The sequence below is a fragment of the Peromyscus californicus genome, unplaced genomic scaffold, assembly GCF_007827085.1.
Source record: "Peromyscus californicus insignis strain IS unplaced genomic scaffold, ASM782708v3 Scaffold_7__1_contigs__length_154581171, whole genome shotgun sequence".
Classification (NCBI taxonomy): Eukaryota; Metazoa; Chordata; class Mammalia; order Rodentia; family Cricetidae; genus Peromyscus; species Peromyscus californicus.
Window position 1 is genome coordinate 49,247,529 of NW_026294595.1, and position 12,778 is coordinate 49,260,306.

At 44.8% G+C, this 12,778-nt stretch overlaps 1 protein-coding gene across 2 annotated transcripts in view; it reads left to right on the forward strand.

Annotated features, from left to right (window-relative positions):
* Positions 1-12,778, forward strand: part of Rapgef4 (Rap guanine nucleotide exchange factor 4) — a 284,129-nt gene that overhangs the window by 55,757 nt on the left and 215,594 nt on the right. For both annotated transcript variants that reach the window (XM_052724191.1, XM_052724192.1), the window contains exon 4: positions 3,799-3,945. In XM_052724191.1, coding sequence (XP_052580151.1) covers positions 3,799-3,945 — 147 coding nt within the window. The remainder of the gene's footprint in view (positions 1-3,798; positions 3,946-12,778) is intronic.

Genomic DNA, 12,778 nt, shown 5'->3' on the forward strand with positions numbered 1-12,778 from the left:
CTGCACACTGATGGTGCACAAATATACATGGAGGTAAAACACCCATATACACAAAATATGATAATTAAGAAAATCTTTTTAAAGTAGATCAGTAGGTTTCCCCTGGGGGAAGCGGGCCTCACTCAAGAGAAGGGCAAGGAAGCTGCTGGTGTCTCCCACTGTCCTACCTCTTTGTAGAAGGCTATACCTTCATGGCGCCTGCCCAGCACTGTTCTCCAGCTGATGAAGATGCTCCAGATAGAACCTTGCATGTGTGTCTGGATCTGCACAGAAAGCTACAGTGGTTTGGGAAGTGGGTGGGTGTAACAAGTCTTGCTCTGTCCCACCGGCCAGCTCCCAAATAACAAGGAGACTTACTATTGATTATGAAAGCTCGGCCTTAGCTTAGGCTTGTCCCACTAGCTCTTATAACCTAAATTAATCCATGCATATTAATCTGTGTTTTGCCTCATGGCTTTTTACCTTTCTTTTATTCTGTGTGTCTGACTCCCTCCATGTCTCGTTGGCATCTCCTCTCATGCCTAGATTCATCTTGAGTTTCCTCTCTCTGCCTGGAAGTCCTGCCTAGCTGTTGGCCATTTAGCCCCTTATTAAGCCAATCACAGCACTATATCTTTACACAGTGTACAAATAGCCTACAACAAGTGGGTAACGTGGTAGGGCTCCAGCAGCCTTGGCTACACCACCTTCATCTCAGGAAGGTGCTTACATTCTTGAATCTTTACTTCTCATTTGAAAGGTCCTCAAAGCTAATGCAGAACAGGGCATTTATTCAGTGTTTCCAGACTCTCTGGCCGGTGCTGATTGCTTTCTTCATTTTCTATGGCACTGAAAACATTTTTTCTCAGATGACCTCAGTGAACAATCCACAGATAAGCAGAAGTCATAAACACTCTCCTGAATGGTCCCTGAGAGATAAGCTTGGCGATGTGAATAGTCTTGTAGCCTATGTGTTAGCTTTAAAGAAATCTCATGTTGCATGTAGAAACAGACATGTTTTGCAACAGGCAGAGGTATCTACAGGGGTCAAGGCTTTGAATTCTGACCTGAGGGGTATAGTGAGATTGTAGTGTGGACACAGGATCTTCTACAATTACCCATATTTACCTTACCTTTCAACCTGTGTTCACAGCAACATATTAATCCTGATGCTTAGGAGTATGTTTGGATATGATTTTATTTGATAATTTTTTTTCCTGAGACTATAGGAAGCCCAAATTCCAACGTCAACAAGATGAGGCACCCAAGGATTGCAATGATATCGGTTAGCCTTTAGAAAAGACAAATGGTTTCTGACCCTTCAATCTCCCGGTGCTCAATATCCTGGTGCCTGACCAATACCTCCCATATCCATTCCAATTCCTAAGTAAATTTGTCCTAAAAACCATTCTGAACCTGATGAAATTGAAGTTTGAAGCTGCAACAATGCGGAGAGGTTTCCTAGCCTGAATTTCAAGCTGAGAATGTGTGTGTAGTTTGACTGACATGTTGGATCGAATCCCGGTCCTCATGAGTCCTGGGCAAGTGCTACACCACTGGCTGTTGTCATTTGTGACTCCGTCCTTAAATTTAACTGGATCAAGCACAAAGGAGGGGATGTAGGAAGGGCTGATCACCAGTCACTTCAGGTGACAGTGTGGCTCCTTGGAATCAGACTGTGACTGGGCACCTGTTACAGTGGACGTCACTGTTCAGTGGACTGTTCCAAGCAGTGCGGGTAACATTACCACCACAACGGAGTTTTGGAATATGACTAAACCTGGGTAAATCGAAAGCTCCAGGAGAAAGCAAGCATTCTATCTTGTGTCTTTATTACAAGAGCCCAAGAAGACAGGACATGTTGAGTTCCACAGCCCATATTTGTGTATGCTTTGGTGACAGCATACATGTGTCAGGAAGGGAGGTGAAGAAGATACCCGCCTCATCTCTACGCACCAGCTAGTTCCTGTGTAACTGAAGTCTCCACAACCCTCTTGCTGCAATGCTCATGATGGGTCTTTCTCATCACCACTAGCCGGGCGGTGGTGGTGCATGCCTTTAATCCCAGCACTTGGGAGGCAGAGGCAGGTGGATCTCTGAGTTTGAGGCCAGCCTGGTCTACAGACAGAATTCTAGGACAACCAGGACTACCAGAGAAATCCTGTCTTGAAAAAATAAAACAATTAAATAAACAAAATTAAAGCCCCCACACTGGAAAGTATGTATTAGGAAAAAAGAATTGGTCCTGAAGTAAAGTAATAGAAGACTACAGCAGTCCAGTGGGAGCCTCCAGGGCTCCCTTTATTTTAGGGGATTTGTGGAAGCCTGTAATTTGTCACAACCCATCTCATGTTTCTACTGGAATCTGAAAGTTACTCACCAGCTTCCCAACTATTGACAGTCAGTTCTGGGTGTGCTTTTTTTTTTCTTTTTTTTAAATTCGGAGCTGAGGACTGAACCCAGGGCCTTGCGCTTGCTAGGCAAGCGCTCTACCACTGAGCTAAATCCCCAACCCCGGGTGTGCTTTTTGAATGGATTTGTTTGCAGATGTTCTTCTGGGGAATATATCAGTGGCTGTTCTTAAATTTGCCCCAGATCTTTTTTTCCCTTTTCTGAAATATTATTGATTTTTATTTTCCTGAACATAATTTTAGAGGGTAATATCTTTGCAGAAGCAATTTACCATGGTTCAAGGGGCTGGATTCTTGTGCGCATTTGTCTCGGTAATATGATTGCAGAGTCACTAACTGGATCTTAATAATATTTGCCTATGATTGTGTACTAGATGCATGAAAGGAGAAGTGTGCCTCCGAACTTGGAGGATCACCCTTGTGTGTCTCCGTAGCTTATACCGCCTGCAGAATTCATCTCCAGGTGGTTTTGAGGCGGCTATTTGCATTGTTTGAAAGTAGTTAGATCTAAATACAAATGTTCTTGCCAATGTTGCGTGTAGAGAGGAATTAGTTTTTACAATTTCTTCAGAACTTTCTTGAGCACCGACTCAGAACATTTTATAAACAGCTCCGCAGTGCTTTCTCTGGTGCTGTTTTTCCTCGGTTCTGGCTGCAGGGGGCAGCATGACACAAAAGCCTGGCATCTCTAGTCAGAAAGACTTAGAACCTGGCTCTGTCTCATTGCTTCCTGAACTGAGGCCTCTGGGAGCTCACCAATCGGACCTTCAGTTTTCCAGGGACAGTAGCAGTCCTGTTCCAACTTCCTAAACATTGTGATCATTCCTTCTCACCAAAAGGACCTAGTCCCCTTTCAGTAAATGTTTCCTTCTTTTCTTAAAGCAACTAGTAGTTAGATCAGATTATTGTCGTTAGCAGTATTCACAGTATCCACAAACTAGAAACATCTTAGTGGTCCCGGTATGAGAATGGATGAGCAAATGGTAGCATGGCCATGGAACACAAAACTACTCACCTACAAGAGGAAAAACATCTACTGACCCGTGTGAGAACGTGGGTTACTCAAAGCTGTTACATTGAGCAAAAGAAGCCAGACACAGATTAGACCCTACTGCCTGTCTCTTTCTACGGAAAGTTCCCTAACAGGCAAAGCATCCTTCCGAGGATGGAAATCAGGGCAGTGATTTCCTCTGATGGAAGGGTCTTGACTGGATCAGGGATACAGAGAACCTTTAGCAGTGAAAGAAAAGTTCTAAGTCTTGATTGGATATCATTTATATCAGTGTCTATGTTTGTTGAAATACGTTGAACCACACAGTAAAACTGAGCATTTATTTTACACAAATTATACATCAATTTAAAGACTTTAATTTTCTAATGACTGTTTTTTTGGTGGGGGCATTCTCAGGATGCGGTGACCATCTGCACCCTGGGAATTGGGACAGCCTTTGGAGAGTCCATACTGGACAACACACCCCGCCATGCGACCATCGTTACCAGAGAGAGCAGTGAGCTCCTCCGCATTGAGCAGGAAGACTTCAAAGCACTATGGGAGGTGAGCTCCAAGGCGCCCTGTCAGTGAATGTAGTTGCCAGCGAGAGAGAGCATGTGGATAATGGCGTAACAGTCAAGCCTTAATGTGTGCTGTTCTGAGCTGGTGGATGGAATTTAATTTTCAAAACTTGTTTTTAAAATGAGTGAGTGAAAAAGCCATTTTGACATAAGACATCTTATTTTTGTTGCTAATTTAGTGCTTGCTCGATTTTCTGTGGTTTGACATACCTTATAATTATTTCTTGAATGACCATAGAGTGTTTTATGAATTTTCTCTTTCCTATTCCACGGATGTAGTCTTAACCAGGGAACAAAATACTTTGACATTTTCTTTTGCATTTTAAAAATCATTATTGACACATTCCCGGAGAAAGTGGAATGAATGGGGTTAACATCTGGTTCATTTAAATGCTTTTAAAAATGATGTGCTCTATAATAAGGTATGGAAAATGGGGGGCCGTAAAGATGTCTGGTGACTTGCCAACTTCAGAATGCACAGGTGGCACAGCAGTGGATGGATGCCGCTGGTCCTGTTGGCTTTTGCATTTACTGATGCTTCCCAGCATCCCTCAGGGCACAGTGCTCATTTACGGGAAGTGTGAGGAATACATCATCTTAGAGGCAGTCATGGCGGAGAGAGCACTCATAAAGGCCTGGCCGAGCCTTACATCTTTTATGCTCTCATTCCTTTTCAGCTCCTTTGGCTTTGGATTCTAACCTGTGGTGGCTCCTTGTCTTTGTCCCGGGCTCAGTATGTCTAGGAGTCAACCCCTTGAGCTGGCAGGCTTCGCCACTTGTCCCAGTTTGGCTAAGATTTCAAACTTGATCTAAAAAAGAATTTTGTGTAATCAAATAGTTTCCTCCAGAGCCAAACAAATGACTGATGCATTGATGGAGCTAGCCTGCAGGTGAATGAGCCATGATGCCGAGCCTTGAAAGTCATGCAAAGCTTTGGAAGGCCTCACTGGTGAAGCCTGGTACTTTTATTCTTGGCGGCCATGAATAAATTGTGGGGTTGCTTGTTTGAAATGTTTCTCTTAGAAAATTTTAAAGAGCTCCAACTGCTCTGTAAAGTTCAGAGACAAAGCTCGGTTTTTTTTTTTTTTTTTTAGGAAGGAAAAGTGAAAGTCAGTTTATGTGAGGTGTGTGGGCAAAGATATTCTGTCAATCAGAAGGGGCCAGGTTCGAGGCAAATAAGCAAGTCGTTTTTGTAATGGGAATTTAGGAAAGTGGCTTAAGAAAGGGAGCCATTCCTAAAGGTACCGTGAGCTGCAGTAGTCACTCTGTTTGTGGTCGGCCATGTATCAGTCTGATAAGGGAGCTTTGGGGAAAAACAGAAAAACACTTATTTCAGTTAGGGGCTGCAGTGCTGTGAAGGAAGTTCCTGAGAAAGCACTGCCTATGGACATTAAAACAATCTGCAAGACCGTTCTTCAGACAAAATAATAATGCAGTGAACCTTTGCTATCGGCTACGTAGTCCAGCAGTTAACATGCAGCTGAATTTGCTTGATCTTCTTTCTCTTCTGAGTCTCTTTAATGTTCCCTGGACATCATGATGTTCCATCCTGACGTTTCAATATGTATCTCAAGGAAATTAGTGTCCTGCTGCAATCCATAATGTCATTATGTGCGTATAGAATGAATAGTAGTATCCTGATGTCTGATAACCAGTGTATACTTCATGTTTCCACAGTTATGCCAAAAATATGTTTTATAGATATGTGTTTTTTTTTAAACCCGGTTCAGGTGAAATAAAACCAAATCATCTTCTATTTGCTTGCACTATTAAAGCTTGCTCCGATAGCTTTCTCCGTGCCTCTGTCTTTCCTCCCCTCCCCTCTTCCCCTTTTTGTTCCCGTCTCCTCTTGTCCTCGACTTCTGTAAAAGGCCTGGCCAGTTTTCTCTCACCCCAAATTTGTCGGACCGTTTCTCAAGCTGTCTTCATGGATGCCTCGACCCACGTTTTCTGTAAATAGATGCTAGGGCCAAAAGCTAACCCAGTCAAGTCAGATGCTTTGTTTGTTCCCCAGAAAATGGGGAGTGGTTGCTGATGAATACAGCAGGGGGCTCATAATGGCTGTATACTGTTGGCGATGCTTCTGTCTCTTGGGTAGCTTACATCTACATACCTCAAGGCTGATTCCTGTTGCTATTCCTCTTAGGGATGATTTGTTAAATGAGGGAACTAACCCTGAGGGCTGTCATGGCTGCCTCTGGCTGCCCCAAAGCTTTTCTTGTGTTTTCTAGCTCTGTGGACCACCCATCACCTGGAGCTTGAGAGCCTGACTTCTGATCTCTCTAGTCAGTGACTTAACTGTGATGGGGACAAGATCTAGAAAGCCCTTTAGCACTGAAAGGAGGGGATGTTTTTATCCCGACTTCATTTACAGGTCGGAGACTGGAAACTCGTACCCAGAGGACACAGTCGGATGCTTCTTTCCAGCTGCCTGTTCATGTAGCTAAGCTCGGGGTGCGAGTGAGGTGTTCAATCAGTGCTTAAACCATTTGAAGTGAAAATTCAATAAGCCTCTCATGTAGCAGTCTGTTAATCAAGGCTTTATTAAAGGGCACCCATGTGCATACACGGTGCATAAAATCCCAGGAAATTGTACAAGTCTGGAGTAGCTTCTCAGGAAAGCTTAAAGGATGCTTACGGTAAGGCTTATTTATTCAACAAATGCTAAGTAGCTCCCGTGTGTCAGGCACCAGTGAACCAGACTGGCAGGATTCTGTTCTCAGAGCAAGGGCTGCCACTTCGCTATCTGGAGGAGATGGCAAATACGTCAAAAATGTAATTTCAGAATACGACACGTCATTGTCATTAAATTGTGCTTCTATTCTCTGAATATTGGGCTGTACCAGTGGCGTATATGGCACTCACTGCAAGCAAAACATTTGATAACCAAACACTTTTTTTCTTGATTACGTCAAATAATATGACTTGTATAATTCAGACAACCAGCCAGCGTTGTACTGCTCAGTGGCTCTGTTAGCAAAACTAAACCCCAGCATCATGCTGAAACCCAAGTTGGACCTGTTAGAAAACACATGAGGAAGGAGCCTGGGATGCAGGTGGGTGTGTTGTTGACTTGTGAGCCTCAGAGAAGGCATCCACCAGGCCCAGAGCACAGAGCTGATGTGAGGTCGGACATTCCAGATCTTAACAGTGAGATCAGCTCAGTCTGGCTCTAAATTTGCACGTTCATCCCTCCCGTCTGGGCATTTGGGGGGATGCCACAGGAGTGGTCTATTTTATGGCGGGAAGCCTTATATTTAGCTTGGGGTGCCCATATTAGCTGTTAACTCCCCTCAGAGGGGTTGTGGGAAATGTGGCTCCTAGTCATCTGCAGCTGGCACAGCCTGAGAGTGACTGTGTGAGCAGCTGCATGAAGACTCTGGTATCCCACTCCTGGGATTTGAGCAGAGTTAGGGAAGTCCCTCCCCTGGCCAGGTGGAAGGTGGGTTCCCCAGGCGTCTGCAGATATACACTCTCAGTGCTCGTGGGAGGTTTTGAAATCCTGCTTAATTCCATTGCAAGGGCTCCTGGCTTCCTGTGGTCTCTTATGCTCTGAATCAAAGAGGCAGCTCTGGGATATTTTAAAAATGGTCATGATGTGACTAGAAACATTTCCCAATATCTAAGCAAGGCAACAGTGTGAAAGCTCCTTGTCCCTTCTTATATCTTCCTAAGGAAAACCGATTTCCTCCCCTTTCTTCCCGTGTTTTAGCTGCCAGTTTATGGTTTGCTTGGAGGGTGCCGGGTTGGTCCATTGGAAAGTCATTCATGCTTTCTTAGCCGAAGAGAATTATGGGAAATTTACTCCGCGTGGGTCAATAATGCTCCCTCTTCTCATGCCTCTGACACGTTAGCCAGGGTCTAAAACATCCGAGTTTCCAGTGCTATCTCAGAAGGGAAAGACAGACAAAGAGGGGTGGGGGATTGGAGTGACTGGAGGCAGGGAAATTTCTGAATTTCATCCAGGAGAAAATTAATTTGAAAGTCACGGGCAGCCATTTTTAGTTCTTGAGACAACTATAATTTATAATTTAAACTCCTTGACACCAGTGGCATTTTTAGGCTCTGTAAGGAAGCTAAATGGCAAAGCAGTTAAGTGGAGGTCTGGGAATTTAAACCCATCATTAATAGTTGATCCAAGATTATAGGTATTTATGATGGATGGTGGAATAAATATAAAACTGATTTATTATCCAGTTCTATGATCTCTTAGTGCTGACAGCCTGAGAGTTTCTGATGAGAACAGTGGGTCTCAACCTTTCTAACGCTACAACCCCCTAATCCAGTTCCTCATGTTGTGGGGACCCCCGACCATAAAGTTATTTCATTGCTACTTTGTAACTGTAATTTTGCTACGGTTATAAATTGTAGATATCTGTGTTTTCTGATGTCTTAGATGACCCCTGTGAAAGGGTGGTTTGACCCCAAAGAGGTCACGACCCACAGGTTGAGAACCACTGGTTTAGCAGAACGCTGGTGGTGAGGTGTTATCTCATTTCTCTCTTTTGATTTAACATGGTATTTCCATGATAATGCTTTGGAGCTTGTCTTGAGATCTCTACCAAACAGTGAGTGAGTACAGTGTGTTCAGAGAAGTGGACGAGAGAGGCCTTCCTGGTCAAATGCAGGAAGGACAGTAGTGGACGGTAGATCCAGCAGTCCACCACTGTTACCACCTTTTGGTTGCATAAACATCATTCTGGAACTTTTTTCTTCTACTGTGAATCATATTTGAGCATTTTCAAATAATATAAATTTATGAATACATTTTTGAAAATTTACAGATGCTAATGAAATTATAGCATTTAAAAATAAAAGTGGTGCCCGGCGGTGGTGGCGCACGCCTTTAATCCCAGCACTCGGGAGGCAGAGGCAGGCGGATCTCTGTGAGTTCGAGGCCAGCCTGGTCTCCAAAGCGAGTTCCAGGAAAGGCGCAAAGCTACACAGAGAAACCCTGTCTCGAAAAACCAAAAAAAATTATATATATATAAATTGAGTCTTCTTAATGAAAGTAACCATTTAGCATAATTGTTACCTGCACAATTGTTGCTTACTATCATGACTTTATTTCAGCCAGAGGATCATTTCTGGGATGTGGTGACTGGCAGGGTTTATTCCCCAAATATGTCTGTAGCTTCAGGAATAGCCAAAACACTATTTCATGTCTTATGAGATATATAATTTAAATGGTAAAAATAATAAGTAGATCTGGGTGTGGGCGCATGCCTTTAATCCCAGCACTCAGGAGGCAGAGGCAGGGGGATCTCTGAGTTCCAGGCCAGCCTGAGCTACAGAGTGAGTTCCAGGACAGCCAGGGCTACATAGAAAAACCCTATTTCGAAAAAACAAAACAAAATTTAAATAAATAAAAATAAGGGGGCTGGAGAGATGGCTCAGAGTTTAAGAGCACTGACTGCTCTTCCAGAGGTCCTGAGTTCAATTCCCAGCAACCACATGGTGACTCACAACCATCTGTAATGAGATCTGGCACCCTCTTCTGTATACATAATAAATAAATAAACATTTAAAAAAAAGAAAAAAGAAAAGAAGAGCAGTATAAAAAAATTAAATAAATAGAAGAACATGTTTCTGTCTTAGGAATCAATCTGTAACAGGGATATTTCTCAGAGCCATGAATGCTATTGAAGAAAGGTATTTGTGTCTCTCTATTCCAATTTTCAGAGTGGTATTTTGTCTAGAAGATTCTACCAGATGTGTTGGCAATCATGAAGAACTTTTTAGCGACATTTCTTCACTGCCTCCTTTGCATTCATAGTGAACAAGGTGATTTTCCATTAATAATCTTCGGAGCCACTGTGAGAACAGGAATTGTTGACATGACAGCAGGTTGGTCTTTGCTGACACCTGTTAAAAGCCATACTGTAACAGTGCCTTCAGGAGGCATGTGCTCCTGCCCGAATCAGCTCAATGCCCCTAGCTGTCTGCAACTGTCACAAAAATGAAAGCCAGATACCAAAAACACAGTCTCTGAGAACACAGATGTCAGGAGTCAGTCGGGTAGGTTTTGTGATTCCATTCAGCATGTTCGCACCAGATTATTTTACCTTTGCGTTAGTGAGTAGTTGGTGGACCAGCATTTCAGATGGTTTTCAAGGGCATAGGAGTTAGCCTGTCCCTGGATCTACAACTTCATCCTAGGTAGCACTGGAGGCAGGGAGCAGAGAACCCTGCTTCTCCTCGGGCAGAGGACCCTGTTTCTCTTGGGGCAGAGGACTCTGCTTCTCCTGGGGCAGAGGTCCCTGCTTCTCCTGGGGGAGAGGACCCTGCTTCTCCTGGGGGAGAGGACCCTGCTCCTTCTGGGGCAGAGGATCCTCCTTCTTCTGGGGCAGAGGAACTTGCTTCTCCTGGGGGAGAGGATCCTGTTTCTCTTGGGGCAGAGGACTCTGCTTCTCCTGGGGCAGAGGATCCTGCTTCTCCTGGGGGAGAGGACCCTGCTTCTTCTGGGGCAGAGGCTCCTGCTTCTCCTGGGGCAGAGGATCCTGCTTCTCCTGGGGGAGAGGATCCTGCTTCTCCTGGGGGAGAGGATCCTGCTTCTCCTGGGGGAGAGGATCCTGCTTCTCCTGGGGGAGAGGATCCTGCTTCTCCTGGGGGAGAGGATCCTGCTTCTCCTGGGGCAGAGGCCTGTGCTGACTCTTAGCAACTTGGGATTTTCTACTGTAGGGTTACTTCCCAGGCCAGAAATTTGCATCAAAGGCCCAAGAAAAATACATCCAAAAATAAACATGAAAGCCAAGACTTCATGCCAGGAACTCCAGCCACACACATCCTGTTGGCTGGTTCCCTTGTCTCTCTCCTCACAGCCCTGATTCTTTTAACCCAAGCGGAAGCCTGCTCCAATGACTTGGACCTGATGCCAGCACAAAGGTCTCGCTCCTCAGTTCTCAAGTGTCTCCAAGGAGTGACAGGAGTGACTCAAATCCAGAGAGGAAAGGAGTGAAGGTGTCAGGAGTGAACTAGAGTTAAAAAAAAAAGGCAGTCTTTTGCTACCTGTGACTGGCCAAGCTTTCCTGGAGAGCCGTCATTCAGCACCACTCCCTCCCTGAGGGCTCAGAGGCTCTCCACAGGATTTGAATAGGGACCTGTTGGTGATGAAGGTACACTGTGCTCTTCAGATAGAGGCTGGCTACTCACTGGATGTCTGAGAACTTCCAGCAACGGACGCATGCTCTACAAGGTCAGAAGGGTCTTTGATTCTCTAGTGAAGGGTGGGAGATTGGGGAAATATTATATGTCACGGCTTTTATTTGGCTGGAAGAATTATGCTTCAGAATGTTTCCAGCTTTTCTGATTATGTTCTATGAGACCTAAACATGTACCAAGGCACAACCATAGTTTTATTTCGTCTTTGTTTGTGGGTGTCTGGGTTAGGGGATGGGGTGAGTGGTGGTTCATCTTTTTTTCTCATGGTCATGTGATTTTTAATACACTTCTTGAGGCTACAGTTCATAAGTAGGCAGAATTACATTGAGTGCATCAATATTAAATATATATATATATATGTGTGTGTGTGTGTGTGTGTGTGTGTGTGTGTGTGTGTGTGTTTATCCTGTGATGTATTTGAATGGCATATATTAAAAACAAACCTGGGTAGGGAAACAGATTGAGGCTGGTGGTATTTCGTTCTCTGGATGCCCGGTAGGTATTCTGCCGGTAGCTCTCAGATTATTTGAAATCCTTAGTGTTTATGGGAATTCTGTTCCATTATTGATGAGGAGAAGTCCAACCAGCTCCCACGCTGTGACCCCACTGTTTCTCAGAAGTTTCTCAGGGGATCTGAACAGATCAAGGCTTGGCTGGCAGGTGCCAGGCATACCCAGATGCTGCTCTGCAGGTCAGTTGGCAGGGTGCCGTAACCAACCAGCAGTCACCCAGCCTGGCTTAGGCTCATGCAGATGTTCATTTTGACAATGCTCGGCTCTACTAGGGTCTTGTAGGGTTATGTTAACCATTTTGAAATGCTCCCTGACTGCAGTCTGTCTCCATGTTGTTGATACCCTCAGTAGCTTGTCTCCTGAGAGAGGACCTCCCAGTGGCCCTCCACACTCACCCAGCTCACCCCTGGACAGTGTGCCCTTCTAAACAGCTATTCAACTCCCTTCTAAGAAGGGACTGTAGCACCTGAACAAACGTACTTGGTTCCCACCATGTGGAGCTGCAGAATCCATCCCAGCTGTCTGTCTGTGGTTTATCCTGTTGTAAAGACAGACAGACAGACAGTCAAGGACATCAACACGAGATGAACTGAATGAGGCAAATGAAAAAGTACTCAGAGAGAGTCTGCAGAAGGTCACAGAGGAGCGCAGGAGAGTGATTTCTGCCCAGGGTCCCATTTCACACTGAGAAGGCTCTGCCTGGGAATTCTTGTGCGGCTAAGTAGGCAGTTTCTCAGCCTCCCTCAAGCACTGGGACCAGTTAACCAAATGACGGCGTTGGAGGCTATCTTGTCCCCAGGGAGAGGGCAGGTTCCTTCCTCTGAGATTGTGTCTCTGCGTTTTGGGTTCTCCTTCTCTGCAGAGTTCTCTCTGGGACCTCGCAGAGGGGTCATGTGCTGTCTTTCCAGACTCTAGCTTTTGTTTTCCGTATGGGTTCAGCCATCATCTGGCTAAGTCTACTCTGAGGTTTAATGGTCCCTCAGGCAAAAGCAGTTCTTGCTAGTAAATGTGAAGAGGTCGAGTCTTCCAGAATTAACTTGTGGTGAGGACTAGAAGGTTTGTTAAGCTCATTATGTGTAGAAAACCCTTGGTCATGTGGTGATCTTGCTCGCTGGGTCCAGATTCCACAGCAGGCTTGGGGTA